The sequence below is a fragment of the Mauremys mutica genome, chromosome 15 (genome assembly GCF_020497125.1).
Source record: "Mauremys mutica isolate MM-2020 ecotype Southern chromosome 15, ASM2049712v1, whole genome shotgun sequence".
In the NCBI taxonomy this organism is placed as follows: domain Eukaryota; kingdom Metazoa; phylum Chordata; order Testudines; family Geoemydidae; genus Mauremys; species Mauremys mutica.
This window is the reverse complement of record NC_059086.1, coordinates 20,498,660-20,515,144: the sequence shown is the minus strand read 5'-3', so window position 1 is coordinate 20,515,144 and position 16,485 is coordinate 20,498,660. Positions and strand designations below refer to the sequence as shown.

At 55.4% G+C, this 16,485-nt stretch overlaps 1 protein-coding gene across 2 annotated transcripts; it reads left to right on the top strand.

The window, feature by feature from the left end:
• The first annotated feature begins 8,923 nt into the window (after positions 1-8,923).
• On the top strand, positions 8,924-15,252 carry LOC123350098 (signal-regulatory protein beta-1-like). 2 transcript variants are annotated; one of them, XM_044988473.1, is made up of 6 exons: positions 8,926-9,340; positions 10,396-10,737; positions 11,635-11,949; positions 12,566-12,889; positions 13,586-13,693; positions 15,033-15,252. In XM_044988473.1, the coding sequence occupies exons 1-5, from the start codon at positions 9,268-9,270 to the stop codon at positions 13,687-13,689; spliced, it is 1,158 nt and encodes a 385-aa protein (XP_044844408.1). In that variant the 5' UTR covers positions 8,926-9,267; the 3' UTR covers positions 13,690-13,693; positions 15,033-15,252. The 2 variants fall into 2 exon arrangements, with proteins under 2 accessions (XP_044844407.1, XP_044844408.1); XM_044988472.1 differs by lacking the exon at positions 15,033-15,252 and having other exon boundaries at positions 8,924-9,340; positions 12,566-13,688.
• The last annotated feature ends 1,233 nt before the right edge of the window (positions 15,253-16,485 follow it).

Here is a 16,485-nt window from a genome sequence, read left to right as displayed (position 1 = left end):
ATACCCTAAGAAGAGGGCAGCATTATCTCCTGTAAATGTAAACAAACTTGTTTGTCTTCGCAATTGGCTGAACAAGAAGTAGGACTGAGTGGACTTCTAGGCTCTGAAGTTTTACACTGTTTTGTTTTTGTGTGCAGTTATGTAATAAAAAAAATCTACATTTCTAAATTGCACTTTCATGATGAAGAGATTGCACTACAGTACTTGTATGGGGTGAATTGAAAAATACTGTTTCTTTTGTTTAGCATTTTTACAGTGCAAATATTTGTAATAAAAAATAATGTACACCTTGATTTCAATTACAACACAGAATACAGTATATATGAAAATGTAGAAAAACATCCAAAATATTTAATAAATTTCAATTGGTATTCTATTGTTTAATAGTGCGATTAAAACTGTGATTAATCACAATTATTTTTTTTAATTGCGATAATATTTTTTTAGTTAATCGCATGAGTTAAGTGCAATTAATCAACAGCCCTCATTAATAAATATTTTGATAAGTTGGATGTACTACTATCTGCAAGGCCTAATGAAATTCATCCTAGGCTACTAAGGGAGTTAGCTGAAGCCATCTCGAAACACAGTTAACACTTATCTTTGACAACTGCTGGAGCAGGGGTTCTCAACCTTTTTCTTTCTGAGCCCCACCTCAACATAGTATAAAATGCCAGATCCCAACAGAGGCAGGGGGCAGACTCAGGAGGGCTCCAGGCTGGGACTCTTGGGTATAGGCATAGTTTGACTTCTATTTGGAGGGGGGCCTGCTCCACACAGCGGGGTTCAGAGAGGGCACAGCGCCGCCACCCCCCGACTCACCTCAGCCTGTCTGGGTTATGGGGGGAACGCAACCCAAAAATATAACTCCAAGGGGGGACTCAGCTCAAAAAGTTTGAAAATCGCTCAGGATGCCGGTGGGGGCAGCCAGAGAATGTGCGGGCAGGGGGCAGCTCAGGCTGCAGGGAGAGGGGTAGCGAGGGGCTGTGTGCCAGTAGGGCTCCCCCTGCGGTGGCTGCTCCACAAGGGCCCTACCGGCCCCGGAGCCAGGTCCCCCCACCCGAGCGGCTCTTATCAGCTGCATGAGGAGTCGCAGGGGGCTGGGAGATGAGCAGTCGCAACCCCTGGCACCAGCCACAGATGGGGGAGGGGGGGGATGCCCCGGCTGCCTGCTCCATGGCACCACCAGCCAGAGGAGCAGCCGCCCCGCACTGCCTGGCTCTGGGACAGCCTGGCCAGCGGGCGGGTCCTGAGGGGCGAGGCGGCGGCGGGGGGTGTGGCGCCGCCCCACGCCGGGTAGGGCGAGGGTGAGCGGATGTCCCGTTTCTACTGGGACCATCCTGCATTTCAGCCCCGCCGGTGTCCCGACTTTTTCTTAAAAACAGGCAAATTGTCCGGTGCTGGTGGGTCCTGCTGCTGGCTGGATCCCTGCTCGCAGCCCGGGGGGGGGGGGGGCAAGGCTGGTGGCAGGGGGACGATGCAGCAGGCAGGGCCCTGCCCCCGTCCCGCTTCTGCCAACACTGGCCACCAGGGTGGGGGAGGGGGGCGTCAGGGCGCCGCAGGCCTCTGCTCCCGGAATGACGTCAGCAGGGCCGGCGGGGGAATCTCTGCGCGGGGGTTCCAGGATGACCCCGGGTCCCTCCCTTACCTGAGCTCGAGAGGCTGGACGCGCCCCAGGGCAGGCTGGGAGGTGTAGTTCCTGAAGCGCCTCGGACCGGAAGTGACCGGCTGCCCCCCAACAACGGGCCCTTCCATCCTGCAGGAAGCGGAAGACACCCTGTCTGCCCGCCCTCCCCTCCCGGGGCATGCTGGGAAGCGTAGTTCTTTCCCCCCTCACGCGCCCTGATTGGCAGCCGCGGCCCCTGGTGGGGGGATCTGCTCCCGGGTGGGAAACGGGACGCGTGGGTGGCGCAGGGGCCTGGCTAGTGATGGAGCCGCTGCCCCCGGCTCGGCCAGGCTCAGCCCCGGGGACAGCAGCGGCGGGGACGGAGAGGGGCGGGGCTCAGAGGGGTTCCCCTTTGTGTGTCTGGGCAGGGGCGTGGGGGCGGGGCGGGGGTTGAACTATCTCTGTGCAGCCGGGGGGTCTCCACGAGCCGCGGGGCGGGGGGGACACGAAATCCTCTCCGCAGCCTTGTCCGCGCGGCACTTTTGTGGGTAAAACTTTCCTGGTTCAGGGGTGTGAAAAAACAACCCTCACCCAGCCCAGCAGTAAAAGTTGTACCGACTAAACGCGCTAGTGTGGACAGTGCTTTGTCGGCGGGGGGAGGAGAGCTCACTGCTTCTGGCGGGGGGGAGGGGTTATTTTGTTCTCTCAGGCTGACAGATCGCTGTCCCCACCAGCGCTTTTCCTCAGTAAAACTTTTGTCATTCGGGGGATTGTTTTTGTCACAAAGCTGCCACCTCTGGCTGGGGGCGGATTCATTGTGTCGGTGGGAGCGCTCTTTCCTGCCGACAATGAGGGGCTACACGGCTCACCTTTTAGCAGCATGGCTGTAGTGTCACTTCTGTCTCCGATAGTTATAAAATATAAAATTGTCCCTCGTGTCTCTGTGATTGTCACCGACGGGACATAAAATCCAGTCAGCAAGGAGTCTGGTGGCATCTGCAGAAGTGGGTTTTTTACCCACGAAAGTTTATGCCCAAATAAATCTGTTAATCTTTAAGGTGCCACCAGACTCCTTGTTTTTGTGGATACAGACTAACACGGCTACGCCCTGATACTTAAAATCCAGTCAGGTTTCTCTCCAATTATTGACCCTTCCTCTAGTCTCTTCCTCAGATTTTGCCCTATTGTGATGACAGCTGTGCACTGAGTGCAGTTTGTCATTGAGCTGGCTACAGCAACATGCAGCTCCCTTTTTTGAGTTGACAGTTAAATGATCACGTTTCCCCTCCAATAGTGCATTGCTTTGCATTTAGAGGGACACGTGGTTGAGGTGGTATGTTTTCTTGGACCAACCTCAGTTGGTGAGACACAAATTTCTGAGCTACATGGAGCTCTTCAGGAGAATATCCTAAAATTTTGCCCCACTTCCTCTCTAAGTATCTGTTACTTATTTAATATTCCCTGAGATTTTTCCCCTCTCTCTCTAATTATAAAATATTAACAAAATCTGATTGACCTTTTCCAAATTCTTGAATATGTTAGAAAATCTTTGCAGATGTTGCCCTTTTTCTCTTGAGTTGTCAAATAACAATATAAGGCCTGGTCTACACTAAGGGGGGGGGTCGAACTAAGGTACGCGACTTCAGCTACGCTATCGCGTAGCTGAAGTCGAAGTACCTTAGTTCGGACTACTCACCCGTCCAGACGCCGCGGGAACGAAGTCCGCGGCTCCAAGGTCGACTCCGCCACCACCGTTCGTGGTGGTGGAGTTCCGGAGTCGACCGGAGCGCATGGGGAGTTCGAACTATCGCGTCTTGATTAGACGCGATAGTTCGAACTCCGAGAAGTTGAACTCACCGCGTCGACCCGCGCGGTAAGTATAGACCTACCCTAAGTCACTCAAATGTAACCTCTACCTACTATTGACTATCGATATAAAGTCCCACATATTGTTCCATTTTCCTCTCTTATTTGTGAAAATTGATCCAAAATTCTCCAGATTTCCACCCTTCTCTCTCTTTAAAGACTGAACATTGATATCAGCTGTCAGATTTTGCCTTTTTCTGAGTAATTATCAAATGTCTGTTAAAAAGCATTGGGAGTTTTGAGACGTTCCCCTGTTTAGTTGCAGCAAGTTCTCCTGTTTTGGAGGGAATGTGTTGCCTTGAGCCATTCTCCATCTTGGCGGTTACAGGGGTTTAAATGGTCAACTTTCTCATCTCATTTGATTCTCATTCCTTTATCTCCATTAAAATGTTTGCTGAAGAAAATGACTTGCCCCATATTTAATACACAAAGCCAGAGGTTTCCCCCTTTTGTGGGGGGGTAGGTGTCTCCCAGCTGTGACTGGCTCCTTTCTGCCCAGGCGTGCCCAGAGTGGCTGAGAATCCCCACCCTGCTGTATTAGCCCCTCACTATGGTCACCAGCAGTATCCCAAACCCGCATGACGAACGGTCTCTGTGAGGGGTTGCTACCCCCAGTGCTGAGATGTATTCGCCTCTGCGGTGGGTTTCTGTTGTGCAAGTCACGGGGCACCGAAATGTCTTAATTTTGGCTCTTCCATGCCGTCCATTCTCCTGTTAAAGAAGCATCACCTGTTCCATAGTATTTTGTCTGGTGTCAATGGGCCTGCTGTGTCAGGCAGGACATAACAGTTGCTTCAGAAACTACCATTTCACACTATTTCATGCTACTCTCCTGTCCGTTGGCACCTGGTTTGCCAGCATGACAGCCCCCGTGCAGCAGCGCCGTTACCTCCCCCTGAGTGAAGTGTTTGCCAGGGAAAAGGGAGATAGCGGCTAGTCTGTTATCGCTGTTTGTTATTACGTGTTAGTTACAAAGCACCCACCCTGCACTAGGTGCGTTTTGATTTTGTATCCAGAACATCTGGAGCCTTTTTGGAGCAGCCCAGGGTTTATCTGGCCCCTCTGCAGTTGGCGGGTTTAACCGCTCCCCTCCCTCCACCCTGCTCTGTCCTATTTAACCTTTTGGCGAGTCTCTTTTCTGGAGCTTGTTTTCCCATCGTCCTTTATCATTTCTTGCCCGGAAAACAAAAGTCTCATCCAAGAGCCAGATCCGCCTCCCTGGCCCCTACCGGGGGGAGTGTCAAATCAGCCGGTGCCGGTGGTTTTGGCACAAGCAGTTGGGAGCTGAGCACCCTGTGCCCCAGTTGAGGGGCAGAACCGGGGAGCTGCCCGTAGAGAGGGGGAGGCAGAGGTGAGGTGTGAGTGGGGATAGTGGGGACACAATTTAAAGGTTCCGGTGTCCTGCAGCGGGGTTCAGGGCTGGCACTCAGGAGACAAAGGAGTTTGGATCTAGAGCGACTCTGGATGTCATGGCGTAGGATGCTCTGTAATAGCAGCTGGAGACTGTTCCAGCAGAGAGCTGCCCCTGAGCTTCCAGGCGACTGGGACGGCCAGCTTGGGCAGTGCCTGGTTGGTGGCACGAGACCTGTCAGGCTTCAGGACCCAAGGGAAAGGCTGCTGCAGCTGGTGCCCAGGGGAGCTCTGGGCAGGGCAGAAAGGCAGGGCCTGGGGCAGACAAGTGAAGAAGGCAAAGAGCTGCTGGAGCTGAATGGCTTTCTGGCGTAGGCAGGCGAGAGCGGAGAGCCCAGCGCCCCAGCTGTGTTAGCGAGGGAACGGGGGCAGGAGCTGTAGGGGCTGGCAGTGAACGCCTGGAGCCAGCTGCCTGCAGGAGGGTGGGGAGAGGCTCTAGCCGAGAGGCACCTGCCCTGAGCTTGCAGGCAGCTGGGGCAAGGGCCAGCTGTGTGCCAGGGGAGCTGTGAGCTGGGCACCTAGAGCCAGCTGTGTGCTGGGGGGAGGGGGCAGGAGCCAGCTGTGCAGGGGGATGAGCTGGGGAGAGGCACTGTGGACAGTGCCCAGAGCAGGTGCAGGCACCGTCTCTCTGCAGCATGGCGAGGGAGCCTGGCACCCCACTGCCCAGTGCCCTGCCTACCCAGGGGAAGCTCTGGGGTGGTTTTGCTGAGCCCAGGCCTGTGTGAGAAGGGGAGAAGTTGGCGGCGAGTCTCATACAGCAGCCAGCCCCCAGCCTGTGCCCAGGGGAGGGGTCAGGTGTCTCCAGCAGATATAAATGGCGGTAGAAATAGGAGGGGAACGTTACCGCATGTAACCCACCCTCCCACCCCCAGTTTCGCCTCTGTTGGGGGGGACAGAGGCTGAAGGTTTGTGGCCGAAGGCTGGTGTTGGGTCTGTTTGAAGTAATGAATGTTTCAAAACGGCAGCAAAACCAAAAGCTCCTGTGCTTTGACCTGAGCAATTAAACTGGGGGAAACCATCCACTTCAGAAAGCGCCTGGCCTCTGCGGGCCCCTCATGGCATTTCTCTGCCCCTTTTTCTTTATCTATAAGCTCTGGGCATTTGCATGAAAGCAGGAACTGTGTCGCTTTAAGAGGTCCTGGACAGTAGCTGCTTCTTCCGCACACACGTGCGGCAGTTGATCTGGGAGGCCAGGAGAACTGTGATGGGAATGGGGGTTGGGCCCGATGATCCTGGCCCAAACCAAACCCCAACCCCCGTTCCCGGCCGATCTCCTCAGTGAAAGGAAATAAGCAAAAGGAGACACAGCAACAGGGAGGAATTTGTTCCTCAGCTTTTCCAGAGTTTTCTGGCCAGTGGTCGCTGCTCTTTAACAAGCTGGGCCCAGCAACTCCTCCAGGCTCCACATCACTTGCTGCTGTGTTGTACCCCCAGCCGGGGGCTGTTAGCAGCTCTGAGGGGCTCCCTGCAGGCCAGCTCTGCAGAAGGGAGGTCACAGCAATGCCAGCTGGGTGGCCCTGCTGTGTGACGTGGGTGTGTTGAGTGGTGTGTGTCCGTTCATGGACTGGGGGGAAACAGAGGGGTGCTGTGCAGAAAAGCCCCTGGGAAAGTGTTTGAGGGTCATGTCCCATGCAGGGTCAGTGCTGCCGGGCTTGGCAGAAACATACAAACACATGGTCCCTGCCCCAACGAGCTTAGAGTCCGAGAACACCAGTGCAATGGGAATGGCTCGGGGAGAGGGACACAGTCAGAGAGATACAATTCCTATATCTGTGTTCACACTAGCAATTCGTTTGTTATACGCTGATGACTAGCTCTGTCTGCCCCGAAACACAGGCATCATCCCTTGTCTGATTTCATTCTCCAGTCATTAAACCCGCTGAACTGCATCCAAAGAGCCCATCACCTGGCTGCTGGGTACTCACTGGAATGTTTCATGGCAGACGTCATTGATCAAGCCACTCAGAACCAGCACCTATGCAAACAGGAGGCTAGAAGCACAGAGATCCCTTGGTGCTGCTGTAGGTTTGTGGTCAGATGATTCAGCTGGCAAAGGAAAAACATCACAGCAGGCAAACAATGAAGATGTGTGTAATTCAGTTTGGGTGCCTGCCCTGCTCCCTGTGATCTCATTTGGGAGAGATGGAGTTCTCCACAAACTGACCCAGAGTGAAAACACAGAGGAGCGGAGGTTGATGGAGCTTTAAGACTAGAAATGGGACAAAAACAAAAACAGACTCTCAAATCCTAACCCACGCAAATATTGGAGGGGGACATGGTTTAATCTCGGACTCCATTTATTTATTAATTATCATCACACACCGCCAAGATCTAGGCCCCCATGGTGCTAGGTGCTGTACAAACAGTGTAAGAGACAATTCCCTGCCCTAAATAATTTCCCATCTGTCATAAATGAAGGAGGGGTGGTGGTGGTAGCTCCCTTTTATGGACACTCAGCCAGCCAGTTAGCTATGAAATGCCTGTTAGTAGCTGTTCTTTTATTTGCTTTACCTGTAAAAGGTTAAAGAAAAGCCCACAGGTAAAAAGAAGGGAGTGGGCACCTGACCAAAAGAGCCAATAGGAGGGCTAGAACTTTTTAAAATTGGGAAACAACTTCCCTTTGTCTGTGTGTTGTGGTTTTCCAGGGAAGAGCAGAACAGGGCAGCACTTATGCTGTTAGAAGCTAAAGGTCAGGTATGAAAATCATCAGATCAGACTAGAGATTGCTTATCTGAAACCCCAGATATGCAAATAAGTCAGGGAAGGTCTAGGAAGACGTGATCAGGGTTATTTCTTTTATTTCTTATTGGTTTGTGGACTCCTCTGTGCTAACCCCAGCTGCGTTTGTTTTGCTTGTTGTAACCTTTAAGCTGAACCACAAGCTAAAGATCTAGCAAAAGCCTAAGTTCCAGATGTATTTTCTTTCTTTTTGTTTTTAATAAAATTTACCTTTTTTAAGAACAGGATTGGATTTTTGTGTCCCTAAGAGGTTTGTGCATATGTTTATTTAACTAGCTGATTGGCAACAGCTGATTTCCTTTGTTTTTCGTTCTCAGCTCTTCCCCGGAGGGTGGGTGAAAGGGCTGGAGGGGACCCTACAGGAAGGAATTCCCAACTGTGTCTTTCTGGGTTCTCAAAAGGGGGTTTTTTGCATTTGAGTGGGTGCAGCATCAGGGCCGGCTCCAGACCCCAGCGCACCAAGCACACGCTTGGGGCGGCATGCCGTGGGGTGCGCTCTGCCTGTCGCCGGGAGGGCAGCAGGCGACTCCGGTGGACCTCCCGCAGGCGTGCCTGCGGATGCTCCACCGGAGCCACGGGACCAGTGGACCTTCCGCAGGCACATCTGCAGGAGGTCCTCCGGAGCCGCGGGACCGGCGACCGCCAGAGCGCCCGCCGCCCTGCTTGGGGCAGCGAAATTCCTAGAGCTGCCCCTGGGCAGCATCTACCCATCCAAGGTCAGAGAGAAGCTGTAAACTTGGGAGTTTAATACCAGCCTGAAGTGGCCAGTATTAATTTTTAGAATCCTTGCAAGCCCCCACCTTCTGCACTCCAAGTGCCAGAGTGGGAACTCAGCCTTGATACCATTGAACTAGCCAAGTCAGACAAAGGCAATTTCAAGATGGGAACGGAGGTCCTGAAGGACTCAGCGACTTCCCCAAGATCACAGATAATTGAACATCTCCTGGATCCCAGTCCAGTGCTTTTAGCACACACCTTCTTTCTCCTCTCAGCCAAACTGGATCCAAACTAACTCCCAAAGCCAAACTCCAGCCTAGACATAATCCAGATCCACCCTCTCCCTGCCCAGCCCATCTCTAATTAACAGATCAGGTGCCGGGAGTGGCCATGTGCCATCCCCTCACTGAGACATGTATTGAAGGAGCCTCTCTGGTAGCAGTCACAACCAGGGACTAGCTCCAGAACAGGGGTCTCCGGGCCCAGCTTTCAGACGTCTCTGTGGACAGTGTTTCTGAACGTGCAGTGGCTGGTAAATGCTCTGGTTTGGTGTTCGGAAGGGAGATTTCAACAGTGTCAGGGAATTCCCTTCCCAAAGAGCAGCCCTCTGCCAGGGCCCCTCTCTCCACCCTTCAATACCCCAGCAGTGTTAGCCTGGATGCTTAAGCTCGTGGCAGTCAAAGGCTGGATTACGTGAGGCTTCACGAGAGAACACGGGTCACCAGCCGCTTCGCTGTGAGAAGTAAAATTAATGGTGTGAAAAAACGAGCCTGCAGAGAGGTGGAAGCAGGAAATGTCACTAACACAATCCACTTCCTTCTGCACTGGGGGACGGTCCGACCCTGAACCTCACACTTCTCAGTATCTCTTCGGACAGCAGAGAGCTGGCAAAGGCTGCGGAGTTTAAAGGTCGCCCCTCTGACAACAAAATGGCTCCGTCGACCCCTGTGTGTGGATTGTCTCTTCCATGCCTGGTGCTGCTGCTTCTCCTGGAGATCCCTGGTGAGTGGAGAACATAGACACTGCCCAGGCGGGCACAAGCCATCTTGTCTGCTCTCTTGCTGCTTGCAACGGAGGGAAATTCCAGATGCTCTAAACCCGGGGTCGGCAAACTTTCAGCAGTGCTGTGCCCAGTCTTCATTTACTCTCTCTAATGTAAGGTTTCGCGTGCCAGTCATACATTTTAACGTTTTTAGAAGGTCTCTGTCTATCAGTCTATAATATATAACTAAACTATTGTTGTATGTAAAGAACAGTGTTCAGCCGTGTTCAGCGTGCGTGCCATAGGTTGCCTACCCCGGCTCTAAAGGGAGGAATAAACCCTTGTGTAGTTTATATGGCAAGAGGAACTTCCTGACCCCCAGCTTGTGCTCAGCTTGTACTCTGGAGTGTGAGAACCGGTCACAGTGCTGAAACTTGATCCCAGCTGGTGTCACTGCAGGGGCTGTTCTTCTTTTTATAAAGGTCTGATCTTTTTGTAGGAATCTTACTGAGCAATTAGATTCAACAACATCCTGCAGCAGTGAATTCCACAGGTTGGTTAGAGCTGGGTTAAAAATATTTCTTTTTCTCCCTTTAAATCGTGTTGCTTTCAGACTTCATCGGGTGCCACGTCTGTGTGGGGCCATCCAGGGGCAAAATAATCCCCCATTAATGGGCAGTGAGTGACACACCCAGAAGCTCCTTCTCTGTGGCTGGAGCAGCGCAGCAGCGGGGGCTCAGGGCCCTTCTCCCTGCTCGTGCCCCTGAGGCTCTGTCCCTGCCCCAGCTCCCCTGCTCACGCTCAGCGCAACAGCTCCCTGGGCTCTGCCTGCTCCCGGGAGCCGGGGCGGAGCTGTGGAAATGCAGCTCCGGGGCAGCCTGCAGGGGTCGCTGTGGAACGACACAAAGTTACTCCCGGGGCAGCTAAAGCCCCTCCCTGGGCAGGGCCCAGCTCTAGGCAGGGCTGGGAGCAGGATCCACACAGCGGTGCCGGGCGTGGGACTTAGCCCCCTGCTGCTGCGGGACTGGGGCTTGTCAACCAGCATCCCCCAGCCTGGCCTGTTCTCTCCTTCCAGGGGCCGGGGCCCAGGAGTTCCAGCTGCTGCAGCCCCAGGGCACCGTGTCGGTGTCAGCGGGAGAGACTCTCACTCTGAGCTGCTCTGTGAATGGGAATGCTACACCAGGAGGCGTGAAGTGGTTCAAGGGCTCGGGCAGTGGCCGCCAGCTCGTTTTTGCAGACACGGGATCACTCCCCCGGGTGACGCGGGCTGTGAGTGGCTCTGACACAGACTACACCATCCACATCAGTGACACCCGCCCCGAGGACGCCGGGATCTATCACTGTGTGAAGTTTAAGAAGGGGTCGGGAGCCGATGAGGAGTTCAGATCCGGCGCTGGCACGACCGTGTCTGTGAGCGGTGAGTGCGAGCTCCCCCCAGCCACACGTCCCTCCCCACCGGGGGCTGGTACCCGGGCGGGGAACAAACCCAGCTCCGCCCAGACACTAACCGGGGAGCTGCGCTTCCCACCCAGACTGCAGCAAAGTCGGACCTGGGTTGAGACCAGCACCTGTATGGGGGTGTGTGTGGATTTTAGCGGGATGTGGGGAGAAGAGGGAGAAAATTCTGTTCTAGCCCCAGGGGTCGCTGCCCCCCAACGAAAACGAAGTGCCAGGTGCGCCAGGGTGTGCAGTGGGGGGTGACTGGCCGGGTGGGTGCATTTGGGGGGGGCGGGTGTTGGGTTGATTCTTCTCACTCGGCCCCCCCAGAAGGCGCTGACGCAGCTGCTGGCCGGGGGAGGGGGAGGCTCTGCCGCCCTTCGCAGCCTCCAGCCCAACCGGCTGCGACTCCTCACACTCACCTACCCGGGGGAATCGCTCCCAGCACCGGGGGGTTTCTCCTCCCCTCCCAGTGCCCAGGGCAGCCCCATGGAGATGGGGAGCGAGGAGCAGGCAGGCTGGGGCAGCTGCACAGAGTTTGTGCTTCCTTGGCAGAACTGAGCTGTGGCCAGACCCAGTCCTGGGGTGAATCTACTTGACCCCCCGCCCCCATCCCCCATAGGGCTCTGGCTGTGGGCACAGAGCTCGGCTGCAGCCATAGGGTTACTGGGATGTTTTCTTCTTTTCCTGTGACCTTTCCCCAGCCCCAGCAAGGATCCTCCTAGCCTTGCCCTCCCCGCACTTTGCATTTGCTCAGGGGCAGGAGCTGGGGCTCCCCTGATCTCAGGCTGTCCCTGTGGAGAGGTGGGTCCCATGGGGTGGGGGGATGGGCTCTCAGTCGCAGAGGGATCTGACTGATAAACGCTTCTCCCTGCAGCCAGACCGTCGGCCCCGTCCGTGTCCGGCCCCCCTAGCAGGGCAGAGCCGGGTCCCCCAGTGACTTTCACCTGCACGTCAGGAGGATTCTCCCCCAGAGACATCGCTGTGACCTGGCTCAAAAATGGGGCCAAACTCCCAAACTCCCAGACCCGGGTTCTCCCTGCACACGAGAACGTCTCCTACAGTGTGTCCAGCACCGTGGGGCTGAGCCTGACCCGAGGAGATGCCCGCTCCCAGCTCACCTGTCAGATAGAGCACAGCACCTTACCGGCTCCCCTGCGTGCGACTTACCACCTCAGCGATGCCCTGCGAGGTAGGAGCCCAGCCGGGGCTGAGTACTGGGGGCTCCGCTACTGGGGGGCGGGGGGAAGCTGTGATGGACCCATAGCCCCTTGGGGTCCCTTTTGGGTGGGTCTTTTGTGGGGGTCGGACACTGAAATCCAGATTCGGGTCCAGTCTCTGCCCTGTGCCCATCTCTCACCCTCAGGCCCTTAGAACGTAGAGATCCTTCCGTTGGGCCAGGAAGTGCCCTGCTCCGGCCCAGAGGGGTCGGGGTGTGTGTGGAGGGTGTTCGTCCTGGTCTGAACCCCGGTAAGATCCCACCCCGCAGCTGAAGTTACCCAGCCCGCTGTGCGGTTTGTCCAGGGAGGAAGGGGAGGGAAAATGGGGACGTGGGGAACAGTTTTTCCCCTCTGCTAATTCTGGTGGTTTTTAAAGAATTTCCCTGAGCCTCCCCCAGCTGGGAAGGGCCTGGATAAAGAAGAGATTCCCGTGAGAGCTGAACATGCTCCAGGGAGGGCCCTGGGTGTGGGGGTGGATGGACGTGGGAAGGGGGAAGGTCAGTCTGTCCAGCCCAGGAATTTCCCTGTAACTCAGCAGGAAAAGGAGAATTTCTGTAGATGCCGAGCGCAGGATATTTGTGTTCTCAGTTCCACCCAGGCTGCGAGTGGGCACTGACCCAGCGGTGCCCATCGCACTGAACGCGTCTGTGATGTTCACCTGCCGCGCGGAGGGGTTTTACCCGAAGGACGCGAGTCTCACCTGGCTGGAGAACGGAAATGAGACGAATCTGGGAAAATCCTCCCCCTTGGCTGAGAATCCAGACGGGACGTACACGCTCCAGAGATCCCTGGAGGTCAAAGCAACCGAGCAGAGGAATCAGTCTGTGTTCACCTGTCGGGTTGTGCACGATTCCCAGCCCCCCGTCAGTGCCAGCAAGATGCTGAGATCATCCCAGACACCTCCTGAGCCAGGTAAAGATCCCACTTCATTTACTGCAGGTAAATGTGCAGCAGAACCCTCCCCTGCACTGCTGGGAAATGCCAGGCCTGGTCTCCAGAACCCAGGGGCCATTTCAGCCCATCTCCCCCAGGGGAGCCCCTCAGTGTAACAGCCACTCTTTTATTCCAGGATTATCGCTGGGCTCAGCTCTCCTTGGGCCCGTGGGCGGAGCAGGAGGGGGATGGTTGGGGGCAGGAAATGTCACTGGCCGCACTCTGTGCCCAGGGCAGATGCTCTGTGCAGCCCTGCAGGGTGTGACTGTCCCTAGAGAGGGGCTGGAACATGGTCACTCCTGCAGAGCTGGGGAACCCAGGACTCCGACACTGCTCAGGGATTTGAGGTAAAAGTGATTTTGGGTAAAAGTGCAGGTGGCTCCTGAGTCCTTATCCTCCTGCTCTGTGAAGCTCGAGGTCTCCACTGTAGAGTCTGGGCTTCCCTGGGGCCAGCCAGCAGCGTGTGGATACAGCTGCCAGGCAGAGCTGGGCAAACGCTGCTGGGGCCATTTGTCAACCTGCTGCTCACAGATAGGAACTCGCCAAGCCCCATGGAAGGCCAGTTTCCTCGGAGCCCATAAAGGTGTGTGAGAGCCAGGGCGGGATGGCCGGGAACCAGCAGTTCTCTTGTCCGCAGGGATTCCTGTCCATTGGATGATCTGATTTACACTGCAGGTCAGAGACTGTTCTCCAGCCCAGCTCTCTGGATCGGGCTCTTCCTGGAGAAGGTGCTGACTGCCGCCTTCCTCCTCTTCCTCTCCCTGAGAAGTAAACAGTAACCAGGTAAATGCAGCTTTTCCGTGAGTTCCCCTGGGAGCCAGAGGGAACGGATTGCAATGCTGCAGCCCAGGAACAGAGCAGGAAGCGTTAAAGTCTCATAGGGAGTCGGTGCTGTAGGGTTGGATGTCTCTGGGGCTGCTCATAAGATACAGACCCTCCCCGTGTGATGCCAGCCCACATCACTAGTGTTTTTTTCAGGGCCCCAGTCCAGTTCCTAGAGCCCACATGGCCCCATCCCCAGGTGACCATCTCCCTGGGCACTAACTGCTGCTCTCACCGGGCATCAGAGACCTCAAGGATTGGGTACAAGTGGGGAATGAATGGCTTGGCCCCATAGAGTGGGTCCTGCTGGCTCAGGGTGAGCTCCATGGTGAGCTGGCGGAGCTGGCCAGGCTTTCCAGCACTGGCTGCGCCTCCGTCACAGAGAAGCCCCTTTGCGCCTCTCCTGCCCACCCGCAGCCTCCTCCCCACATGCTCCCTCCATCTGGAAAATGCCTCCGGGGTTCCGCTGGGGCAGGTTCCCCGGGGGACACAGTCCAGGGCCCTGGTGAGCTCTGGAATCCCTGCCCCAAACAGCCAGGCGGGCGGGGGAGCCCTGCAGGGGCCAGGGACGCACAGGGGATCAGTTCCCCTTTATCTCACATTAGGTGCATTGTCCCAGCCATGTCGCTGCTGAAAATCCTGCCCCAGAGTATTCACCCCTCAGAACAAGGGTCCCACCAGCCCGAGGGCCCAGCATTCCCGGGTTTCTGACCCTTTCCTGCGCCGGGTCTGTACAGAGGGTCCCAGCGACCCGTTCATGGCTATTGTCCGGATTCCTTAGTTCCAGAGCCCTGTGACTGCTGTTAACCAGCCTCCCCTGGCATTGCTGCCCAGATCCCCGTATCTGTGCCCCAAAGACACAAACCCCCAGCTCATTCCATCCTGCTCAGCCTGATCCTCAGCCCAGAGCTGGTGGCACCGTCCCTCGGGGAACACAACAGATACAGCTTGAATCCACTCCAGCATTGCTCTCCTCTGGGCTTCCAAATACTTGTGCCCCAGCCCTGATCCCTGACCTGGAGGGACCCTCCCCTTTCTAGGGAGAGGGGAATTCAGGTACCAGCTTGTCACAGTCACTGGAAATTCAGGAGAGTCAGAGGCCCGGGTAAATCTCCCCTCGGTTAAACGTACAGCGTGGGATGACTGCTCCCCAACACCCCCAGCTCAGGGCGTGATGGGGGCTGACATTGAGCGAACTAGAGCAGTTCATGGGGGGCTCCTCCCTGGGCCGGATTAATGCTCAGGGAAGGGTCATTGACCAACTCTCCTCATTCACCTGTTGGATTCTTTCCTTTTGCAGCCCCTGGTCCATTTCCCAGTTTTCTCGCACTGTCACCTCCTGCCAACTTCTCTGTCTGCAGCCTCTGTCCCCCCAGTGCAGGAAACGAGTCCCTAGATGGTGGAGCTGCAGTGACCCCTGCTGGCCAATCAGATGGAGCCCAGGCTTGTCAGAGCGAAGGTTAAGTTAGGCCTGGGTCTACACTAGGAGTTTATGTCGAATTTAGCAGCGTTAATTCGAATTAACCCTGCACCCGTCCACACAGCGAAGCTATTTAGTTCGACATAGAGGTCTCTTTAGTTCAATTTCTGTACTCCTCCCCGACGAGGGGAGTAGCGCTAAATTCGACATGGCCATGTCGAATTAGGCTAGGTATGGATGGAATTCGACGCTAATAGCTCCGGGAGCTATCCCACACTGCACCACTCTGTTGACGCTCTGGACAGCAGTCCGAGCTCAGATGTTCTGACCAGCCACACAGGAAAAGCCCCAAGGAAATTTGAATTCCTTTTCCTGTCTGGCCAGTTTGAATCTCATTTCCTATTTGGACATCGGGGCGAGCTCAGCAGCACTGGCAGCGATGCAGAGCTCTCCAGCAGAGGAGTCCATGCAATCTCAGAATAGAAAGAGGGCCCCAGCATGGACTGATCGGGAAGTCTTGGATCTGATCGCTGTGTGGGGCGATGAGTCTGTGCTTTTGGAGCTGCGCTCCAAAAAACAGAATGCAAAGACCTACGAGAAGGTCTCCAAAGCCATGGCAGACAGAGGATACAGCCGGGATACAACGCAGTGCCGCGTGAAAATCAAGGACCTGAGACAAGGCTACCAAGAAATCAAAGCGGCAAACGGACGCTCCGGATCCCAGCCCAAGACATGCCGCTTCTACGAGGCACTGCATTCCATTCTAGGTGCGGCCGCCACCACTACCCCACCACTGACCGTGGACTCTGACGATGGGATAGTGTCGACAGCCGGTTCCTCGGAGATGATTGCGGACGGGGGAGATGAGGAAGCAGATGAGGAGGACGAGGCAGTCGACAGCGCTTCCAGCGCTGATTTCCCTGACTGCCAGGATCTTTTCATCACCCTCACGGAGATCCCCTACCAACCCTCCCGGCCGTTAACCCGGACCCTGAATCAGGGGAAGGATCAGTCGGTAAGTGCTTTAAACATGTAAACATTTATTTTTAACAGAACAGGAATATGCGAAAAGAAGGTCAATATATATGGGGATAGAACAGAAATCCTCCTGGGAGATCTCCACGAAGCTCTCCTGGAGGTAATCAAAAAGCCTACGCATGAGGTTCCTGGGGAGAGCTGCCTTATTGGGTGCTCCGTGGTAGCACACTTTTCCGCGCCAGGCTATCCTCAGGTACTCAGGGAGCATTGCCTCCCCGAACACGGCTGCGTAGGGCCCTGGTTTGTGCTGGCTTTCACGCAGCATGCGCTCTCTATCTCCTTCAGTGACCCTCCT

Coding starts and splice junctions, on each gene's coding strand:
- LOC123350098 (XM_044988472.1), top strand. CDS start 9,268: ATGGCTCCGTCGACCCCTGTGTGTGGATTGTCTCTTCCATGCCTGGTG. Junction 10,738..11,634: donor CACGACCGTGTCTGTGAGCG/GTGAGTGCGAGC, acceptor TTCTCCCTGCAG/CCAGACCGTCGGCCCCGTCC. Junction 11,950..12,565: donor CCTCAGCGATGCCCTGCGAG/GTAGGAGCCCAG, acceptor TTGTGTTCTCAG/TTCCACCCAGGCTGCGAGTG.